This window comes from Oreochromis niloticus, linkage group LG19 (genome assembly GCF_001858045.2).
Source record: "Oreochromis niloticus isolate F11D_XX linkage group LG19, O_niloticus_UMD_NMBU, whole genome shotgun sequence".
In the NCBI taxonomy this organism is placed as follows: Eukaryota; Metazoa; Chordata; class Actinopteri; order Cichliformes; family Cichlidae; genus Oreochromis; species Oreochromis niloticus.
The window spans coordinates 21,270,542-21,293,760 of record NC_031983.2 but is presented as its reverse complement, the minus strand read 5'-3'; the positions used below and the strand labels follow the sequence as shown (position 1 = coordinate 21,293,760).

The 23,219-nt window shown below is 39.3% G+C and overlaps 2 protein-coding genes across 2 annotated transcripts; one reads left to right on the top strand and one right to left on the bottom strand.

Moving 5' to 3' along the window:
* Positions 1-1,292: 1,292 nt before the first annotated feature.
* On the top strand, positions 1,293-9,426 carry marc1 (mitochondrial amidoxime reducing component 1). Its single transcript, XM_003442855.5, has 7 exons — positions 1,293-1,650; positions 3,647-3,817; positions 4,132-4,294; positions 4,386-4,529; positions 4,811-4,872; positions 5,105-5,176; positions 8,806-9,426. Exons 1-7 carry the CDS (start codon positions 1,400-1,402, stop codon positions 8,930-8,932), a joined length of 990 nt encoding a protein of 329 aa, XP_003442903.1. The 5' UTR covers positions 1,293-1,399; the 3' UTR covers positions 8,933-9,426.
* Positions 8,996-22,981, bottom strand: hhipl2 (HHIP-like 2). Its single transcript, XM_025900893.1, has 9 exons — positions 22,539-22,981; positions 21,372-22,024; positions 19,804-19,947; positions 18,933-19,264; positions 18,654-18,780; positions 18,324-18,469; positions 18,159-18,240; positions 16,279-16,361; positions 8,996-15,707 (listed from the first exon to the last, which is right to left on the bottom strand). Exons 1-9 carry the CDS (start codon positions 22,896-22,898, stop codon positions 15,145-15,147), a joined length of 2,490 nt encoding a protein of 829 aa, XP_025756678.1. The 5' UTR covers positions 22,899-22,981; the 3' UTR covers positions 8,996-15,144.
* Between the last annotated feature and the right edge of the window lie 238 nt (positions 22,982-23,219).

The window sequence follows — 23,219 nt, the reverse complement described above, 5'->3', positions numbered from 1 at the left end:
AAATGACCCCAAACACGATGCCAGTGCAGTAAAGGTATACCTAAATATTATTGTCTGTCCTTCAAGAAGCCTGGAGAACTATTCCTGAAGTCTACTTAAAGAAAGCTTGTCCAAAAGAGTTCAGGCTGTGTTGAAGAATAAAGGTGGTCACACCAAATATTGACTTTATGTGTTTTGCCTTATACACTGTATTTCCACATTTGTTTGCATCTTTTAATAAACTACAGATATAGTGGGTCAGTGGTTAGCACTGTTACTCTACGGAAAGACAGTTCCTGGTTTGAAACTGCTGGTGGGCTGGGCCTTACCTTGTAGGTGCTCCACTTTCCTCTCACAGTGGTTGTTAGACCTGTGATCAACTCTGTGAAAAGCTGAAAACTTTCTTCTGTTTTTCGTGAACCCTCAGATTCATTTTGAGCGGTGTTGTTATATTTCTGTGTTAAAAAACCACTGGGCTGAATGAGTTTAAGTGAAAGTAGTGCTCTAATTTTCCCAAAATAAAGCATCATTAAAGTGGATTAGAGGCCCAGTAATAGGAATCGGCCTCATTTATTGGTTATAAATGTATAAAAATAAAGATTTCTTTATGCACCTAGAATGAAATTGATACATCAAAGTGTGCTGAGGGCAATTGGGACCGCATCTCGTTATCAAGATTTGCCTGCCATTGCAACATCAAACCAGCTTGTAAAGCCTGGCTTGGTGCCTGTGAATCTGCCCTCAGCCATCAGACATGAAGCACAAAAAAGCAACAGAAGGACTATCCATTCGACAAATCCCTGTATTGACCTCCCACGGCCTGAGCATCTGCTGTTTTCTACTTTGGCTATAGACCTGAGTATCTATGTCAAAGACAAAAATAGTTTCACTGAGAAGGTCAGCTTTGACCTTAAGTCACTTGGTTTCTTCTCTGTTTCTGGAAAAGAAAAAATCTGAGCAGGTTAAAACTGAAGGTTTGCCTCTCGTATTGCTGCCAATTAAACAGATGGACTAAAGTGCCCTTGGTGTTTATGTGATTTCAAACAAAATTTTTTCTACATTTTCCAACACAAGATTGATTTGACAGATTGGACATAATTAATTACTCACTGGCATCTTAAAGTTACAGGTTATGGAGAAAGAAAGAAAAATATTATGCATGTTTGAAAAATTTCAGAGGTCTTTGTTAGACCTGAGAGAGAGCTTTGAGATCATTAGTGGTGAAGCAAAATAAAAAAGAAGTCCTCGTTGCTGGGTCATCAAAGTGCTCAGTCACTCACAGCAGCTGAGGTGCATCACGTTAATAAAACGGTCTCCCTGCAGCGTGCTGCTTCTGACCCAGGGTCATTGAACGTCGCACGCAGAGGCCGCTGTCACTTTAACAAAAGTTCAGAGTCCGAAAATTCTTCGAGGCTGCAAAATGGATCTGAGGAAACTGGCTGCGGACGCAGTGTCCCAGAATAAGAAAGCCGCTCTTCTGATCGGCGGAGCCGGAGTTGCAATTCTGGGATTCGGTCTTGGATATAAATACCTGCGAAAGCCAGAAAAAGCTGTTCGTGTGGGCGTAGTGTCGCAGCTCCTCATTCACCCTCTCAAGTCTGGCAAAGCGGTGCCTTTGGCGCTCGCAGAGTGCCAGAAAATGGGGTTGAAGTTTGGAGAGCTGCAGGATCGGTGAGTATTGTGCACACAGGCAAATAAATAAACAGTATTAATTAACATTGTTAATTACTTCCACCGGTTAGTAAAAGGAAACATATTTACCGCTGTAACCTTGTTCATTACCTCGCCATTAAATCTTATTGCAAGGCAGCGATGTCTCAAAATGAGTTCGTATGGATACAGGAGGTGTTTCAATTCATGAGATTCACAACGATTACACAACTTTAGGAACTTTCTGATATTCCCATGAAGCCTCTCCTAAAACATCCTGGAAACACCCCTGCACAGAAGCACGCAGATTATTTTTCAGTTATTGTTTTATGAAGAATTGACGAATATTAAAGTTTCTATAGATAAGTTTCTGTGTAAATACCGGCATTTAAATTAACAAAAGCCTAGTACAAAACTTTTTTATAGTTAATGATAAGCTACTGTGTAAATATTCATTAATTTATTATTTGTTTTATTTTGGTTTGTGTGTGGGTGTTTGTGTCAACATGGATATCAAACCAGATTCTAACAGAGCATTTTTACTCAGGTAAAGAGTATGGGAAACAATCAAACAAAATCACACTACCATGGTTAAAACATTTCACACACTACCGTACTTCTTACCTCTGTTTCAAGATGTCCTCTGACCTCTGTTCCTTATGGTTTTAAGTGTACCATAAATAGTATTCATGCCTATGCAGTTTTACTGTTTCCACAGCAAGTCCCTGTCTCTGTGGGAACCTGGAATGCAGAAGTTTGTCTAATCCATCAGGAGAAATTGTTCAGATTTGACCTAAAACAGCTTCAGTGTACAAAAAGATAATAAATATAAATGATTATTAGTCATAATGTCAGAGTTCAAGGGGGACCCTATCATCATCACAAGAGGTGCTTATGCTGCTGCCACACTTTTCCAGATTCCTGCAGAGACAGGCAGGAAGGGTTGGTGCTGTCACCTCGTAGCAAGAAGGTTCCTGGTTAAATTCCCAACTGGGATCTTTCTGCATGGGTTTACTGCAGGTTTTCCAGCTTCCTGTCACAGAAAAAAGACGTGCATTTGAGGTTAACTGGTGTTTCAAAATTGGTCACGGATATGGGGTGTATAAATATTTTAAGTGTACAGAATAAAGTGTGGGATAAAACTTTCACTTGTACAAAGGTGTTACGTGAAGGCAAATACATCAGATTTGCACCTGCAAAGTAAAAAGTAAATATATTTAGTCTGAGCTAACCAAGATTAAAGTGAGATAAAAACACAGATAAAAGGGGACGGTCATAAGATTATAAAAGCGCCTGAGCTGAGTACAGAGAACACATGTACGAGTCCCACACACACACACACAAGGTTTCCCAACACTACTTCTTCAAATGCACAAACTAGTTTTCAAAAAGCAAATGTTTTTGAACCCCAAGTGTTGTTTAATGTTGAATTAATACTGATAAATATAAATGGTAGGTAAGGTAAGAGGATTTTTTTTTAATGATATAACAGTGAGGACAGTGTTTAATAGTTGTAATGGTTATACATGGTTATATAATATCTATTATATTTATAATATAATATTTTAACTTCAAAAAATGCACTCTCCCTCCTCGCTAACACATTAAGGATGTCAGGCTATTTATACATTCAAAACAGAGCTGTAGTTCAAAATTTGGGTATAGATATTTATTATGAGGGAACTTTTATTATGAAAGGATATCCTATTTTCTAACTCTTTAAATACATGTGATGACAGTGCTACCTTGCATGAGTCTTTCTGGATGACACCCAGAACAAATTTCAACCAGGGGATAATAATAAATTGTGATGTAAATCTGGGATTTCTGTATGACTCAGTTTTTCCATGGCAACCTGTGATGTCATTGATTCCCATCTTGTTATCCGTTATTCCCTATTCCTTTAATATTGTCTCAGGTTCGTGTGGGTTTCTTGCCAGGTGATGGAATTAAATTGGGATGCCAAATGGTGCAGATGGGTGAGGGAAATCCACCTTTCCATGTGTTTTGTTTGCAGACACTGGATGGTGGTGGCAGAGGACGGTCACATGGTGACAGGCAGACAGGAGCCACGTCTGGTTTTGGTGTCTCTGACCTGTGAGGGTGGACAGGTTTGCTTGAACGGACCAAACATGGAGGAACTGAAGTTCCCCATCAAACAGCCTGACAACCCTATCCTCAACTGCAGGTGCTACATCTGCTATTAATTTATACTGCTCGGTCTTCTTTTGGTGAATAATTCAGTTTCTTCCTGTATCTTATATAGTAAAGTTATGAAGTGAATGCATTTTGAATGTAAAGTTTAGTTTGATGTGGATGCAAACTGAATCTGGACCAGTCGGTGAATTAATACAGTCATAAAGTGATAAATCTGCCTTTCAAAGTCTGAATCTTTTGAGAAGTTGACCAAATAATCAGTGGCTTTTGTTCAAACCTATGGTTTGAGATTTACATAAATGCTTCTTCTGTGTTTTTGTGTTTATTTACTTGTTTGTCCTGCAGAGTGTTTGGCGTTGACATTCAGGGTCGGGATTGTGGTGACAAAGTGTCTCACTGGCTTACTCATTACTTTAAGGCAGAGAAAACTTATCGCCTGGTGCACTTTGAACCTTCCATGAGGCCCAGAAAAACAGCTGAGAAAGAGGCCGTTTACCAACAATTTGAGGTACTACATGCTTTGTAGTTTATTTTAATGCTTAAATTTGATGCATCTTTCAAGCCAAAATGCCCTGATCCTCTTGTGATGTGTTATCCAGGAGGTGGCCTACCCAGATTTTGGAGCTGTGATGCTGCTGTCGGAGGCTTCTGTTAAGGATCTCAGCAGCAAGTTAGAGAAGGGAGTCACGGTTGAGCGCTTCCGCCCAAACATTGTGATAAGTGACTGTAAACCATTCGATGAGGTGCGTTTTTCAGCCTTTGCCTAAAAAAATAATGCTCGTACCTCCTGATATGCTTGTCTACAAAGAAAAGCAAAAATTAGATTAGAGCCAATTAAGGTCTTAAAAATATTAGCTCGCATGTCTGTCTGCACTACTGGTGATTATCTTTTGTTTTATTTTTCCTGGCTGAAAAGACGATCATTTGGTCCTTTTACTTGTGACTAATAACTCACCCTTTTTGGTGTGAACAGCGTGGACTAAATTTATCTCCAACTCCAAAACCAACTGCTTTGCTTTTTCAGGATTCGTGGGAAGAGCTCCAGATTGGCAGCGTGCGACTGCAGCGTGTAATGGCATGTGGAAGGTAACGCTGTGGATGCTACGCGCACATTTTAATCAGACACAGAATCGGTACATTTACCAACAAGAGCAAATCCAGAAAGTCATTGCTGGTCTGTGCAGTTTGATTTTAGAAATAAGCAATTGTCAGGCAAAGTGAATGTGTGTGTTTTAAGTTAAAAATGATTTAGGGGTTAAATGGATGCAAACGTACCTGTAATTTTTTTTTTTTTTTTTTTTTTTTTTTCCCCCCCCAGGTGTCTTTTCACCACAGTCGATCCAGAGACAGGTGTAATGAGCAGAAAAGAGCCTCTGGAAACACTGAAAAAGTAACATTTTACCTTATCATTATTATTGTTGTTGTTGTTATTATTATTATTATTATTATTATTATTATTATTATTATTATTATTATTATTATCATTAGGAAAGGTGTTTGTTTTTTTTTATATTTTTGAATGTTTTTTTGAGTAATGTTGTATTTCTATGTACAAACAGTGGCCACTTTGTTAGGTACACCTTTTCATCTGCTGGTTAACCCTTTAAACCCTAACCTGTCACTGGTGACGGTTAGCATTTTTAGCGAGGGTAGGCAACTCCAGGCCTCGAGGGCTGGTGTCCTGTAGGTTTTAGATCTCACCCTGGGTCAACACACCTGAATCAAATGATTAGTTCATTACCAGGCCTATGGAGAACTTCAGGACATGTTCAGGAGGTAATTTAGCCATTTAAATCAGCTGTGTTGGATCATGGATACATCTAAAACCTGCAGGACACCGGCACTCGAGGCCTGGAGTTGCCTACCCCTGGTTTAAAGGGTAAATTAGGTTGGGTTTAAAGGGTTAACGCAATTCTCTGATCAGCCAATTGCATGACATTTAGGCATGTAGACATGACCAAGATGGCCTGCTGATGTTCAAACTGGGCGTCACAGTTCAGTTCAATTTTATTTATTTAGTGCCAAATCACAATTAGGGCTGCTCAATTAATCGAATTTTAATCTCGATTACGATCTGGGTTTTCAACGATCATTAAAAATGACTGAGCCGATTATTAGCACCTCCCTCGTGCTTTACTCTCGCGCTGCTCCGTGTGGCAAATCGAGCGCACCTCTCTGCGTTTCCAACACGCGTCACAACAATTAAGAGGACCCGAGGGAAGCTCGGAAAGCTAAGCAGAAGTTATTTGGAGAGGAGAGGATAATGGCTGCTGAAGAAAGAATGCCGTTGGTTGAAAAGAGAGGTAAAATGACTTCAGTGGTGTGGAAACCAATGTTCCCTCTAAACTGCGCACGTGCGCAATTGCGCACTGCTGGCACGATCTTTGCGCACAGAAAATCTGCGTTGCGCACAAAAATCTAACCTGAATTGAAATTAAAATTAAAACTTTAACAGTTCTGTTTTGCAGTGTTAGTCAGTAAGTGACTGGCTGCTCCTGTATGGGATTAGAACGATGCCACCTTATCCTATAGTCCAGCCAATAATGCGATTCACATTCGTATATACGCAGCCAATCAACGTCGCTGACAGGCTATGACAGCGTCCTTATGTCCCGACACCGGTGTTTTAGCTAGCAAAGCGGCGTGGCTGATGTGCAGTGAAGCCACGTTAATGACAACGTGTACAACCATTGGAGATGTGAGCAGGACAGACGGAACAATTGACGGAAAAAGTGTGGACTTTATACCAGTTTTTAAATTGTGTTGATAGGCCACGTAAAACCAGAGTTATGATAAAAAATATACGCAATGTTTGGTTTTCTTCCTAAATACTATCGTTGTTTATATTTACTGCGGGAAGAAACGGTAAAAACGGCGTTTTATAAGGAAAACGCTCGAAAGCACTCTCCGCCTGTGAGCAAAAACAAAACCAAAAAATCCCCCACCTTTTCCTATTGGTCGAAAAAAGTACCGTGTCGACCAGTCAAAAAATGATATGGCAACGTGGCATCTAGTTGTTAAGAAACGGGGGGAAGTTTTAGGAGTGACGGCGGTGTTCTGAGATGTGAGAGATTTGAGACGTTTAGCGCGAATCTTGTGTAGTTAGTGTGTAGTGTAGTCAATAGTTTTGTTGTGTGTCAGAACAATGAGGCGGCTGCTGAATGTTACAGGTGTTACAGGAGTGATACATCTCCTGTTGTCAGGCCTGCAGGTATCAGGCTGTTGTTCTCCTTTATCTCATAGTGGACAGAAATGATTTTTTGGAGTGGCACAAATAATTTGTGTGGCATCAGATTTGATGCAGAACAGCTGATTGTTCTGTAAATAGTTTGAAATGTTTATTTAAAAACGCCTTGGCTGCATTAAAAAAAAAAAATAGCTGCAAAAAACTTTGTTGTTTGCCAAACTGAGTTACTTTTTTTGAAGTAGTAACTATATAATTAATTGCCCAACATTGGTCATTATATACTGTATTTTGCAGACAGAGTTACAGGACTCTCTCCCAGACCACAGACTCATAATACAAGTCAGAGCTTTATGAAAAAAAAAAAAAAAAAAAGAAGAAAGAAAGTTGTGTTTTCAAAATTGGAGTTCAAGTTATTTTTACTTCCAATAGTGTTGACATACTACACAGGTCATGAACAGGATTTTTTAAAATTTTGTAAGTGGGCTAAAGCAGTTAATTAAAAGTAGTCTAACATAAATGTAAATGCTGTAATTTGATTATTTTAATAAACCATGTAACTTGGATGGATTAGATGCCGGCGCGACCACAGTGCACACGTCTGATGTCGCTCACAGTGGTCCAAGGGACACTCAGGGAGTTTGTGTGTTCGCTCAGACACATGAAATATTTGAGGGAACATTGGTGGAAACATTATGGGTTCGCGGAGTTAGACGTGGATCAAATATTGTGCAGTATTTTGAAGTTCACTAAACATAGATGTTTACATTTATCATTTATTTTTTATATTGCAAACATTTGCACTGTAATCAGTATTTGCACACTATTTTATATTATTTTTTGACAATCTTTAAAGCCATTATTCAATACATTGTTATTGTTAAATAAACATCGTCAAATAATCGAGATCTCAATTTCAGTGAAAATAATTGTGATTATCATTTTTGCCATAATCGAGCAGCCCTAATCACAATAATAGTCAAGGCACTTTATATTGTAAGGTAAAGACCCTACAATAATACAAAGCAAATAGAGAAAACCCAAAAATCATATGACTGCATATGAGCAAGTGGGTTAGCGACAGTCGGGGGGGGGGAAAAAAATCTCCCTTTTAACAGGAAGAAACCTCCAGCAGAACAAGGCTCAGGGAGGGGCAGGCATCTGGGAAGAAAGGTGACTTTGAATGTGGCAAAGTTTTTAGTGCCAGACAGGCTGAACTGAGTATTTCAGAAACTGTTGATCTGCTGGTTAGGGGTTAGACTATGGTCCAAAACAAAGAAAGCATCCAGTGACAAAAGAAAAGCCTTGGTGATACCAGAGGTCAGAGGAAGGGTGAGAAAGGAAGGCAGCAGTAGCCACAATACTCAATCGTTACAACCAAGGTATGCAGAAGAGCATCTCTGAACACACACACGTCAAACCATGAAGCAGATGGCCTACAGCAGGCACACCAGGTGCCAGTCCTGTCAGCCAAAAATAGGAAACTGAGGCTACAATTCCCATGGCCTCACCAAAATTAGACAAAAAGAGACTGGAATGATTTCTGGTCTGATGAGCCCTGATTTCTCCTGTGATGTTCATATTATAGGGTCAGAAATTGATGTCAGAATCTGCAGAAAATGTGTGTTGCCATCATGTCAATATGGATCAAAATCTCAGAGAAATGTTGAATCTATGCGACAAAAAATTACGTGGGTTTTGAAAGAAAAACAATCTCCAATCTGGCACTAGCAAGGTGTACCTAATAATAAAGTTGCCAGTGAGTAAATGTTTTAACCTGACAGTGGGCTTTTTTTTTTCTGTCTGTCACATCTAAAATGTCTTTGAACTCACAGCTATCGCCTGTGCAAACCATCTGAGAAGCACATCTATAAAACTGCTCCACTGTTTGGACAGCTGCACAACGTGAAGAAGACGGGCGTCTTTCAGGTTGGCGATGTGGTTTACAAGATCACCCGCTGATAGAAGGCGTCAAGAGAGAGGGGGCAGACCTGAAGTCAAAACACTCAGAAGTCACAAGTCGTCTTTGATATCAGACTGAAGAAAGCACTTAAATTCATGTAGTGTAAGCAAATAGTAGAATAGAAATGGACAGAAATTAACTGCTTTGAAATAACATTTAAAAAAGTAGCACAGCATTAGTATTAATCATTCAGTCCACCACCCCAGCCTTTTTTTTTCTTTTTGTTTTTTTTTGGGGGGGGAGGGTCTTAATTTTCGATGATTTGACTGCCTCTTAGTGGGATGAGCTAATAGAACCTGATTTGAAAATATTGCTAACATCTGCTCAATATTCCAGCTGGTTATTAAAACCTGAAATTACATGCTGCTATTGAAGAAAGAAATGAAATCGCCTGAAGTCTTTGTACTAAAGTGCATCCTGGAATGAACACGGCAGAGATGTACTGCTGGGTTTGATCCCCTCTAGTATTAAACGTTGCAAAACTATTTGTAAATCATCCATCTCATTGCTCATAATTACTTTTTAATGGCATATTTTGAAAGGAGCATCCTTTTTTACACTCTACATCCCCCTTTTTTTCACTGTCGTGCCTTCTTATTTTGTGTTTTAAAAAGGACAAGCTTAATTGCACATGTATATTTAATAGATACTAAAAGTTCTTAGTGCGATTCCTAGAAAATAGCAAGGCTGCTTTTGTATACATGATCTAAACATTTAAAGATGATAATCACTACTTAGAAAATTAGAAAATAAAAGAAATCTTGTTTTTTTTTCTGTATCATCTCTCTGGGTAAATATTTAGTTATGGACTCAAAACTTTTATTTAAAAATAACTCAATTTTAATGTCATTAGTGGCAGTGATGTAAAATGTAGACCTTTCCTATAAACAAGAGCTGGGCACATCAGTCCAAATCCAATCAAGCAATAGTATCGATACCAGTGCTTGTGGTATTGGATTGATACTAGCACAATAGGATTGATACTTTGTTTTCTATCCTGTAAGTTTGGTATGTAGCCCACTGTATTGTGGTAATTGGGGGGGGTTTTGCCAGGAGGGGATTATGAAAAAAAAAAAAAAATAGAAAAGTAAAACTGTCAGTGATTTAGTGGTCATTAAAATGTGTTCAGAATTTGCAAATCGATGATTCATCTCATGACACACTACTCTCCTACATAAGCCAGCTTCATAGGTTAACAGTATTGGTAATGGAAAATTGTCCCTCTATTTACTTGGTATCAGATCGATACCAAAATTTGCAGTATGGCACAGCCCTGCTACAAACACCCGACAGATTTTTTTCAATGTTTTTGTTTAAACTACTATAACTATTAAACTATTTGCGCAATTTAAAAAACCAAAAAAACCAAACTCAGTCGACACGTTCAGATGTCTCCTTTACGTGATATAAAATTGCTGAATGAGTAACTACCACCCGAAGAAGCATATTTCATACATGAGAGGATGATTGCTATGAAGCCAAGATTACCCATCAAGCAATGCATGAAAGACAAATCCACCAAGTGAGGGCTAAAAATTTTTGTGCACCACAGACTTCAAACTGTACACGGGGAAATCAAAGGTCTTTCTTTTGATTGGGTTACATCAATGGTGAACGAAGACTGTCTGCGATGGGGTTGCATTATCTACTGTGACAGCTTCTACACCCGCCCAGCCTTCTTCCAAACACCTGAAAAAGCAGGGATTTGGGGCTTGTGGAACATCCAAGCAGGACAGCTTTCCTGAATGACTTTTTCATTCATTCAGGAAAATGCTCTGCATGAAAGATAACCAAGAGACTTGATTTGGTACATCAGGGACCTTTAAGTTGTAAATTCAATTGACATTTAAGAAGTCTCCCTCTGTGCCACCGTCAGCCCTGTGTAAAGTGAGGACACACTTACACTGGCAGGAAAATGAAGATGGCCATCTTGAGAGAGTCTCCATAACCTTAACCCAGACAGGTGTGACTGAGTACAATAAAAACATAGTAGGGATGGCCTCGTTAGACCAGATACTGGGAACAAATTCAGTCCATTGCAAAGCCAGAAGTTGTAACGTGACGGTTTTCCAGCATCTTCTGGAGAGTGCAGTGACAGCTTCATCCTTCACAAAGATTTATTAATCCATTATCCACTTGCAGCATACAGTAAAGCAAAACAAGTAGTAGTCCTGAAAAAAGCACATACATACAGCAGATTTTATGACACTTTTACAGCAAAAAAAAAAAGTTCCAGATGGCCTCCTTAACGTTATAGGGTTCACCTCTATTTCAGACCAGCAGGTGAATAAGGTGCAGTTCCTGCTCATCTGACTGGACAAATTTGGGTCTCTTTAACCCCACACGTTGTAGTCCCACGAGTATAAACAGTTTTAGCACCGGATGTTTTACAGGCTGAAGTTTTTGACCCAGTTTTAGTTGCTAATAGTGGCCAGTAGAGAGCAATGTGACTTAACTTAACCATGAAGAGTCTGCAGGGTAAAGGATATGCCTGTAATTCCATAAACCATAAATTAAATTGCAGAAAAATGATACAAAGTGTTGCATAAAAAAACCCCCACCATAATGCAGGAAATGAAGTGTCTGACGTTCATAATTTTCCGAAGGAGGACCTCTCCACCCCCAGACCCCTGTTTAATGACAAATCCAATCTGATGGTGTAGCTTGATATATATAAAAATAATAATGAATTAAAAAGGATCACTAAGGCTAGTGAGTCATCCTTGGGGACGGACGGGACACAAAAATCATGCCATCTATGCAGTAGATATTTTTAGTCTGCACACAAAATCACCCAACAGATTGCTCTCCCTTATGGCTTTTATAAGATCTTTTTTTTTTTAATTATTATTAAAGATTTGTGAGAATTTATTCAGTAAAGCAAAGATGTCTTTCTGCCTTGTGACTACATGTCCACAGGTTGCAAAAGAAACCCGGGCTTTGGTTATTTACTATTGCAGTTCCACCACTTTTCAGTGCACTGATGACATTTTTAGCTGTTTAAATAGATTCATAAATAACTAAAAGGCACTACAGGATGTTAGCACCCATATCATGGACACACGCTAAAGAATTAAGAGGCATAACTGTTTTATTTGAATAAATTAAAGGTAGGTTATTAAATTTAATAAATTTCACCTCATTCGCCTAATACACTAAATGTTGTTTGTGTTTTTTGCTGTACTTAATTTAGGCTCAGGCAGCTCGTTGCATGTAAGCCTCACTCTAAGGAATTCAAACAAACAGACAAAACACTGAAACCTGCAAAAACCTGTCTTTAAAAGGATGAAGAAAGCCATCATTTGTGTGTCACCAAACGTCAAAGGGTCATCCCTCTACTTAAAAACCCTCCAGCTAATAATTAAAGAGTTAATAGAGGATGTTGCACAACAGGATGAGCCACTTCCAAATGTCTGCATGGCCCCTTCGCCATCACAAAAGGTCTTTTTTTTAAGGACCGTGTGCATGTTTGTGTTGAAGTTAAAAAGCAGATTTGTGTTGCACCACCCAGCTGCTTGAACTTGGAACATAGTTACATGAGTCTGTAATTTGTAAGGAATCTGTGGTTTTAAGCAACATATAGTAAACATATAGTAGACTTACCTACACATTTAAACCCGGCATCACTTTAAATTACTTCTTTCCCAAATCAGTGCAATTTAATATGGAACCTTTAATGTGGAGTGCTTAAAGTCACGGTACCCAATTTCAGCTAAGCTTTAGCTTTTGGACAGATGGCCTCACATTTGACTCTTGAATACTTTGGTACACAGAGGAGTTTAAAGTCGACTCAGTTAACACAAGTTGCCCAAATCATTTTGAGTTTCCACCTAAGATGGCTTTCTATCGTCAACCCTTCCTAACAAGCCTTACTTGTTCAGTCTTTTCGATGTTTGATTTTATTTAACAGGACGTGGCTGTATGTACTTTTTGCTGAATAAATACCAAGGCAGTGTTAGATGTCAGATGGTGGTGTTCATCTCAAGTTGTATGTAGATTATTTTAAGAATAATCTGTCCTGCTAAAGATCAGATTAGGATGAGGTACAATTATATTCCATCATGACATCACATATAGATGTCATTAAGTCCTGTGATAGTGTGTTGTGGGGCAGTATACTAAGATTAATTCAGTGTAATGTGAACTGTGTATCAAGACTTCGCATGGTAGGTTTATGTCATATTACAAAATACTGTATGCCTGTTATCACACATTATATTGCTGCAGGATTGTTGTCATGACTGGGCATGCTCATGTCATATCAGAAGTATAAAGCAGACACTTGTGGATGATGAGCTTACTGTCGATGTGTGAAGCACCATACAGTTTTTCAACCACGCTCGACTCTATGACCCAGTTTTTGTGGTTTGTCTTTGTGAAATATTGCCCTGTTCCACGAGAACTTGATTTGTAGATCGTGATGAGCAAGTGTGAGCTGAACCAGACAAAATCACTACAATTACATTGCTATTAGGGGCTTTTAAACAGATGACTAGGGTAAGATTATATCGAGCTATAGCTGGGATAGCGTACGTGCATCTATGATTTTTGTAATGTTTCGTCTTCTTATGTGAGGCTTATTGCAGCCTTGAATGACCTTTCTTTCACCAAAAATCGAAACAATACACCAATTTCAGCCACTTTATAGAAATTATAAAATATTTTACCACACAGGCATCAAGTCCGGAAGCCAAGGAAATGCCGGATTGTGAGACTTTTGTAACCTCAGGCTGCACAACTGCACGTGGAAGTCGGGGCGGCTTTACGTTTACAGCAGACATTATACAACTCATGGTCACGGCGGTTTCAGTTAAGATCAGTGGTGCAGAGTTTAATTACAGAGAGCTTCTGAGAGTCAAGGATACTTGTTAATGTTTATTTTTAACACTTCCATGTGTTGTAAAATTAGAGTAATTTCAGAAACTGGGCCTGGCTATAAATAGAAGTTGTGTTTTATGTTTGCTGCCTCTTTAGATTTTAGACTAAGCTGATATGTTCTAAATACAGACAGGGGAGAGTTTAACTTGGAACAACGATTTTATGACAGCTAAATATAAAATATAAAGGAAACAATGTCGTTACATGCATAATTGCATGCACATCGCTGAGCAGTGATAAACATGTTGGTAGAAAAGAAAAAATATGCCCACATGGTAAAAAGAAAGAACAACATTGGTCAGTTTTCAGGTTTTAGGTGTCAGGATGTAATAAAAAAATGTCTTCTTTTTACCATACCTTTAAGTATTTGTTTTCTGTGTGACTTTATCAGTCTTTCACATTGTTGTGGAGGGATTTTAGCTCTGCTTTATTACAGTGTTCAGTTCACTGAGGATTGTGGACAGCACAGCTCTCATAAGATCCCACCACAGCATTTCAATCTGGCTGAAGTCTGCGCTTCACCTTGATTCTTTGATTTTGTAGATTTGCTATGAATTTTAACGTTTAAGATGCTAACCGAGACCTGTAGAGTCTGATATGAAGCTCTTCGGTTTTTCTGGAGTTTCTCCTTGGGGTGCTGGGAAGGTTAAATGTTTTCCACTTGTGACTTTAAAGTCTAATTTATGAAGCTGCAGAAGAAAAGAAAGTCCTAGAGGAAGATGTGGAGCACTTAACGGTTGGTATGTCTGTTGTGTTTCAACCATGAATCCAATTTTCTTTTGACATATTTTGAAACTGGCATCCTGCTCATTATGTGTTACTTTCTCCTTCAATGATGCTTTCAACAGTTACAACAGCTAAAACGACTGCACTGAAAACAACAATGCTGAATATGAAATGTAGTTTATTGAAGTTTATTTTCAGAGATATGCATAACTGGTATTTAAATGAATATAAAAATCTCAAGTACCCACTGCTGTACTTTCTACTGGTAACCAATATGGGAAACACTGCTTTAAAGGAATAGTTCAGCATTTTGGCAGAGGCTGCTGATATCTGGAATTGGAGACTCCAGTGTCAACAATAAAGGTGAAATAATAATTAGCAATCTTTAGAAGTGCTGGTGAAGTGATTCTCTGATAGAGCCAGTCTTCAGGAGATTGCCTCTGTCGTTAGTCTTTGCACTAAGCTGCTGTCTCTGTGCATACATGGGAGTGGAATAAGTCTTCCCATAGCTGAAAATAAGAGTAGAACTATTGCTATAAGATGTGCCAGTCAACATTATCATTTCATTCAACAAAATTCATTTCATCTGATTAAGCCATAATCAGACTCATGTTTGTTTGCTCTTCACCTTAAGCTGTCTTGTCAGTGTTCTGTTGCTTCTTACGTTGAAGTTTGCCTTAGTTTTGTTCACAAAGGCAGGATACTCTTTTGTAGATTCTTTAATCTTCATCTTTGGTCCACTTTGCTTCTGCGCAGCTTTCCTCTGGGGGATCTTCCTCTTTGTGTGGATTTTGTTATCTTTCAGGCCATTGTGGGCGTTTGAAGTGTTTAAAGTCTCTGTGGCAGTTTGATTTGTCTTTGGTTTTACTTTATCTTTGACGCTGACAGTCGTCTTCTTAGATTTCTGCTTCAAAGTATTCTTCTTCGCTTGTGTGCTGGCTTTTTTCTTGTTCAGCATTTTGTCTTTTTTCCATGGTTTCACCATATTTTTCTTCTTCGTGTCTTTGTCCGATGATTTCGGTTTGACCTTTACAGCGGCGCCCGTCGTTGAGTTGCCTGCTGCAGTCGTCGTAGGTTTGATCTGGCTGCTCCTCACCGGCGGTTTGGTGGGGAGTTTGAATTTTCTTGGCGGTGGTCTGGTAGGTTTTTCATTTGTGCCCAGTACAGTCACTGAAATGGCACAGACGTCAATAAGTACCCATTTTCACCATTTTACTCTTCTACAACCACATGTGTTGAGTTTTTTTTTTTTTTAAATGGTGTGCATATTTGGCTGAGCCTAAATGTTTGGAATGCTTGTCTCTATTTTAAATATGTTTGATGTAAAACTGGATGCTGCTTTTTATAGTTTTATGTATGAGCCCAGTGTGATTATACAATTTGGCAGCATATAGACAGTAAATGCAGAGAGGGGGGAAAGCAGGTTCTGCTCAGGACATGCATGCATGAGTAAACAGTGAACTCAGGCAATTTGTCGGCCTGCAAGAACAGATTTTCCTTAAATGTGGCTTGTGTAACGCTTACGCTAACCTCTAACATCAGGTTAATTGACTTGATAATATGGTGTGTATATGTTTATATTCAATGCACCTCGAAATATTAGATGTTTCAGGTTAAAATAAATGTCTTTACTTTCTTAGACGACCTCAGATTTACAACAGGTCTGGTATGCGCACACCATAAAAATGACACATCGAGAAGTGATTGAAATGCAAAGATAAAAGTGTTTGAAGTTACTTACATTCCTTTGGCACAAATGGAAACTTTTTCCCCCTCACTTTGACAGGGAGCGGCTTTTGCTTACATTTCCCAGGAGGTGCTCTCCTATAAAAGTAAATGAAGTCCCTTTTTTAATTATTGACAAGATAGTAACTCTGTCTTTGTTGTTTTCTTTAGGACAGCACAATCGTATTGTTATTTATTTTATTTAAAAAGTCCTTGTTTAGTTATTTTCTGTGCAAAAACTTTCCCACAGCATTCTTAAAACCAACTTAAAGTCATAGTAAAAAGAAAGTACGCACTCTTTTGGTTTTCAGGTTTATGTGTCGAGACATAAAAACATCATCTGGTTCTTATCAAGTGAGCACAACCTCATATGAACCTGTGAAATATTACAGTCGATCATTGTTTACTCAATGAAAACGAAGCCAAAATGCAGAAACTAAAAGTAAATAAATAAATAAATTAAGTACACTAAATCATCCAGTAACTAGTGGAATCACTTTTAGCAGCAATAACATCTTCTTTATAATGTTATTTTAGTTCATTGAGGTTTGAGGCATTAATTTAAACACAGCTTTATTAAGGTCCTGCCACAGCGTTTCAGTCAGGTTGAGGACTTTAGACTCATTCAGCAGATTTGCTGCTGTGTTTAGGGTCATTCTGCTGTTGCATAACTTTATTTTAGCCAAGTTTTAGCTGCTGGGCAGACGTGCTCACATTTGACTCTCGATAACTTCGAATATAGAGTTCATGGTCGACTCAATGACCACAAGATGCCCTCCACTACTGTGCAGCCGGTATGAGGTATTTGTGTTGATATGCTGTGTTTGGGTTTCTCCGAGTGTGGTGCTCTACTCCTGGGAAGATTGTCAGCTGTCTTGAATGTTTTCCATGTGTAAGTAATATTTGGCATTGTTGAATGACGGAGATGGAGTTGAAATTAATTGGAAATGGTCTTATAACCGTGCTCAGATGGGTGGGAAGTGACAGACTAAATGCCAACACTTACACTTCCTAATAATCAGTTCCTGAAGTGCATTTGATATCTACCCTTTTAATTCCTATGGAAGCAGTAAGGATATACTTAGTATTTACACACACTGCTTCAGCATTTTGGCTTAGTTTATATTAGAAAAATAATGAAACAATCTAATGTGTGATGTGTTGTTGTTTGTCTGAGCTTATATTTACCTAATTTTAAGACCTGGTAAGAACTAGATTTTTATGTGCTGATGCATAAAAACGTAGAACTGAAAGAACGTCTACTTTCTTTTTATTATGACTGTAGGTTTTGAAAACTCTGATAAAGCTGGGCACCCTAAACAATTTCTATATATCTGAGTATGGGTACTTCCAAGATTTAAGTTGGATTGGATGGGATTTGTGTTAACTCACAAATAAAATTGAAAAAATTGAAGGCCTTCTCTTTTTAACAACAATTAAAATGCCTTATTATCATGACCTGATTGCTTGATACAGATTCATAATGCCTCATTGGATTTTACTTGAAAGTAAAAAATGTTTGCTTGTAAGGGCCTGCCCCTAATTTTGAGGAAAAAAAACCCCTTTGAGATGTCAAACGTTAGAATCCTGCTGCTTTAAATGACTGATACAAAATTTCATTCTTGTCATTCTGTGTTAGCGTTTCAGGACTTCTCTGGTAAAGAGACTGCCAGGATGCAACAGATTATTGGAAGACACATCCTTTATTGTTCCTTTATGTACAATTCATAATTATTTGGCTCGAGGGATTTTTTTTTCTTTTCCATAACTTGAATTAAAGCCTGTTTGAAAAACATGCCTGTCTTTTTGAATAATTGCTCCCAGCAGGTGTTCCCATTTAACACAGAGCACGTCCATAATGTGTAAATGTAATATACACCTGGTCTGACACTATACCTGGAGGGGTCCATGAATTTAAACACAGTTCCAAAAGCAGACATGGCACTCGGGTATGACGTAGCCAGGAAATACAGCTCCCCTGGATAACAAAAACAGCTAGTCAGCAGTGTCACACGGCTCTGATCCTGTGCTAAACACTTAAAGAGACTGGTCAAACCTTACCTGCTTCATCTTCAGCAAATGAGATGATGAACTTGTGGTGATGATTGATGAGTCCGGGAAAAGAGCAAGTCTCCGTATCACCCATACACACACTCCTCTCTTTCCAGTTTCCTGTTGTCCTGTCTTCCTCTAATGCCATGATTCGACTGAAAGGTTGACAGGAATAATGTTACAACCAGCTAATCATATGCAGCTTTATGTCAATTCGAGCAAGTATTAAATAAAAAATGTAAAGGTAAATGAAAAGACAGACCAATTGGGGTTTTTTTTTAATTCAGGAAAAGCTGACAAAGCTAACATTTTTTTTGGCCCAGATAAACACAATCTTACCCACTCATGAAGTCTCCGAAAATGTACAAGCCATTCAGATTGGGTGATTCACATCCTCTGTACACATACCCCCCTGTCACAGACTTCCCAACATGATGGCTGTATGCAAATATAGGGAGGATGTCATCTGTTGTGGCAGAGAAAGACAAACCTAATTTAACTCTGAGAATGAAAACAATAAAAAACGATGGAAATAAAACGTGGCAAACGTTTCAAGCAGACAGAAAATAGCTCTTGACTTGTATCACTGGGGAAGCTTCACAAGAACAGAAAACTTACTCAGGGAGGAGTTTTGGCACAATTTCATGTCGTAGCACTCGAAGCCCTCTTTGGCCCTCCATCCATAGTTTCCTCCTTTGATGATAATGTCAATCTCCTCATAGCGGTTTTGACCAACATCCCCGCAGAATATCCGACCTCTGCCGTAGCCGCTCACCGGGTCTCCGCGGTCCACGGAGCATCGCCACATGTTTCGTACCCCATAAGCAAACACCTCTGGCCGGGCACCTGGGTCCCCGAGGAATGGGTTGTCAGGGGGGATCCTGTATGGCATGCCACTGGGGTCACTTCCATCCACATCAATGCGAAGCACTTTTCCCAAAAGAGCACTTCTGGATACCAAGAAAATAAATGAAAAACTCAGTGTAGAGGTGGAGATAAATTTATTAATAATTATGGTAGTCATTCTTATAGTACTTGGGGTATAATGAACATGTTTTGATTGTGTGCCAGGTCATATTGCACAAACAGTTAATAAATGGTAATGTTTTAAATGGCTCAATTGTTTTAAGTAATATAAGAACATTGGTACTGCTGCACAATGCACCCGACTCCTACAACGACTCCTCTGGATGGTGGGCCCTCTCTCTCTCCCCACTTTCCTGTATGTCTTTAAAAAAAAGCCAAAATAATCAAATATTTGGATAAACTCTTTATAACTCAGAAACGTATGTATAGATGGAGGGTAGGTGTAGCTGAAGGCTATGGAGACACAGTTAGCTGAAAGTTTGGCTAAATAGATGAAATTAATAAAAATAACAGCTAACAATGGCTGTTATTGGCTTTTGGTTATGTGGCTTTATGGTTGATACACTGTTCACATATTTGACTAGGTTATTATTTTCACTTGAGGGAACCTGAAGGGCCTTACTTGTTTTGTGCGTTGCCGTACTTCCCAAATGGATCCCCAGCTTTTCCACCATCTCCAGTAAAGATGTACAAATAACCGTCAACACCAAAAAGCAGCTGGCCTCCGTTGTGGTTTGCGGCTGGCTCCACGATCTCTAAAATGAACCTGAATGTAAAATGCATGCAGTTCAGAACAATTAGATAAAGTATACTTTAAAATACTTTTTAATAATAATTTTTTATCAGGTTGTCAAGATTCTGAAGTGTGGCCCGAGGTTGGCTTTAATCCAGCATTCAACTCTTCAGCTGCTTTGGTGTCTGTCATTCATTCCTTATACAGTAAAAAAAATTCATTCTATTGAAAAAAGTGATGACAGAGCAGGCTTAAGGCACTATTACCTCAGAGATCATCACCTATGTGAAGTGGTCTCTGACACCCTGTTTCTTTGGTAACGCAGTGACTGAAGCAATTTATTCAAAACAATCCTTAAACTGAAACAGGCTGGTTTACAGCTGGTTCTCCAATATATGGTCAACCTCCTTAAATAATACTTTTCAGCTCGCTCATGTAGGCAAATAAGGTAAATTTACTGTCTGCTCCACGTATCTGCCTAAGGACCTGAGCAGATCAAACACAGCACCTGTACTGTGGAATGCTGATTCTACGATTTCTCTCACGAGTAATCTAAAGACGTATCTCTTTAGATCGATATTTTGGTAACACGTTTGCACTAAACCTTTATGCATTGTGCGTTGTTGTTTGCTTTTAACTCAGATGTTGTTTCTTTTGTCTGTTTTTATTGGTTATCTTTCTTCTACATGCCTGCATTGTTCTTATTATTTTTATTTATGTATTTTTTTCCTTCTCTTTTGTTCACACATTTATTAGTTTTACTACCTTTCAGTTTCTCTCCTTTGTGACTTTTTTGCCCCGCCCCCAGTAGCATCAACCGTATATCACCTCTTGAACCTTTTAATGGCCTTTGACTTTCCCCTCCTCTTCTCTGAATTGTTTGCTGTGTTATTTTTTCCGTCTCCTGTTTTCTGAATTAAAGATTGGATTTTGTACTTGCGTGTGCCTCTGTGTGTGCTGCATTTGGATATTGTTCCTGCTGCCTTCTCGTTTTGCAGTTAGTGTCTGGCTTATGCTTGCTTGCACAAAGAAAGAAAACCTGCTGGAGAGTTGTCATTTCTCTGAGTGCTCCTAAATGTAACACAAGTGTTGAAGTTTTTTGTGGGTCTATAACATACTATAGGGGGTTTGGGGATATAATAATTAAATATATCTCTTGTAAAATTTTATGATTATGAGCAATAAATGTTTAGAAGGCCTAAAACAAAGTTAAGGACTACTCGCCCCTTGAAGAAACGTGAAACTATGAAAATAGTTTCACGCTGCAAAGTTCAGTGTAGGTTGTGAATTTTAATGGTCCTCAGAATCCCAGAAAATCGTAAATTGATATGTAGTGTTTAGCCCTGAACATGTTTATGCAAGGTTGGTGCAATTACAGCCCCTCCCCTGAATGATAATAAAGTCTATGTAGTTTGTGCAGACCTACATCATGAAAGAAAGACCCTCCCTCTGCATACCTCTCTGAGTAGGGATCAGCCACGTTCATGTCATAGGCAGACACTTTCATCTCGCTGATCCTGATTTTTTCCAGTTCACTGCTGACCTGGATGGAATAGTAAATAAAGAAGCGTCCATTATCCCGGTACTTTGGGTGGAAAGCCATTCCTAGGAATCCTCTCTCATCCCCCAGCCATGGAGTGGTCATCACCTCCCCGCTCATATCCAGGAAAGGCTGCTCCAGCCGGCTGCCGTCGCGTAGGTAAACCCAAACAAAGCCCATCTGTTCTGCAATAAACATTCGGTGTGTGTCATCTCCACTGTGCAGCATCAGCACTGGGTTCCTGAGATTGTTGGCCACTTCAGTCAGGCACAACTGGAGACAACCTCTTGGGTCCTCTACCACCTGTCCCAGGTTACTATTGAGGTCAGAGCTTTTCAAAACATTGGGGTAGCAGTAGTCTTGGTCAGGCAGGTCTACCATGCTGCAGAACGTGGTTACGTCGCGCTCTGCGGCGTACAGCAGCAGCTGGTTGACTGTTAAATATTTAAGCACGTGGCGACATTTGGAATGAAACTCAGAGCAGTAGTCAAAGCAAAGACCAGGAATTTCTCTCACAGGTGTGTAGGGGTCCTCAGCATCGTAGAGGTGGGCAGCATATGGAGAACATTCCTGGATGGGGCAAACGCAGTGGTTTACCATTAAGACATTTCAGGGCAGTGTCATGTACAGAGGAGATGACTTATTGGACTAAGAAAGCCATTAAGTCACAACATCAAGAGTAGATGTGTCCCATTAGCACAAAGACTTATTTTGTTTTTCAAATAAGAGGACTTTGAATGTCGGGAAGTTTGTCCTCTGCAAATTTGCCTGTGTTAATGAAATATGGAAACATGTCACAGTGATTTCAATGTCAGATGTTTTTAGTTCAAATGCGGAAACAATAATCTGATGTTATGATGATGTTGTAACCCTAAACTGATTTTAACTTGAGTTTAATTAGATTAAACTACAATGAATCAAAAGGTCAAGTTGTGTATGTTTAACTTTTTCAAGGTTTTTTTTTTTGTTTGAAATGGAGAACATACAACCCAAACTGCAGCAGACGTGAAAAGACTGCAGTGCACCTAAAGTAAAGATGATGATCATGGCATTAATAGTAATCCTCAAACTCAAGAGAATATACCTGGCACATAATTTCCTTCAGCATGTCGGTACAGAGCTCATGACCTGCCGCTTCCAGCTGTTCAATGATGTCCCAGTACCTCTCCGCGATCATGTTGTCAGTTCCCTGGTCGCAGCATCCAAACTGCTCATACTGATTGCAAAACTCCAGGTGCCATGGAGGTTTAAAAGGTGGCTTGAAGTCCAGGCATTGAGGATGAGCTGATGCTGGCTTGACCGAGGCTAACAGCATCACTGGCACAATCAGGATAACCGCAGGAAGGCTTGGCATCTTTCTAGATACCCGTAGTTGTGCCACCGCGCGTAAAACCGCGCAGCCGGCTCGACTTGGATGGAGCGCAGCATCCCTCTTCCTTGTCATTTTTGCCTTCTGGCCCCGAAAGAATTCAGTGACTATTCGTTTATATAGTCCATGAGCCAGAGTTTAAGTATGCGCGCGTGCGTTTGAATGCATTTTACGCGTGCGCAAAAGCACGCAGATGGAGGGGGCTCGTTTGCCTTCTTTGTGTCGCCACCTACTCCATCCAGGTGAAAAGTCACTGTGTCACCAGCTCTGCCTCTCATTGGACTAATTAGTACCAATTAAAACGAAACATATTTGTAAAGACTTTATTGGCATTGGTATTTCAATCCCTCGAGTTATTTTCTGCACAGCAGCGATAATGGTAGCAGTAATTATCTA

Coding starts and splice junctions, on each gene's coding strand:
- marc1 (XM_003442855.5), top strand. CDS start 1,400: ATGGATCTGAGGAAACTGGCTGCGGACGCAGTGTCCCAGAATAAGAAA. Junction 4,295..4,385: donor CCGTTTACCAACAATTTGAG/GTACTACATGCT, acceptor TGTGTTATCCAG/GAGGTGGCCTACCCAGATTT. Junction 4,873..5,104: donor CGTGTAATGGCATGTGGAAG/GTAACGCTGTGG, acceptor TTCCCCCCCCAG/GTGTCTTTTCACCACAGTCG.
- hhipl2 (XM_025900893.1), bottom strand. CDS start 22,898: ATGACAAGGAAGAGGGATGCTGCGCTCCATCCAAGTCGAGCCGGCTGC. Junction 18,241..18,323: donor ATTTGCTGAAGATGAAGCAG/GTAAGGTTTGAC, acceptor TTTGTTATCCAG/GGGAGCTGTATTTCCTGGCT. Junction 16,362..18,158: donor AAATTCATGGACCCCTCCAG/GTATAGTGTCAG, acceptor TTACTTTTATAG/GAGAGCACCTCCTGGGAAAT.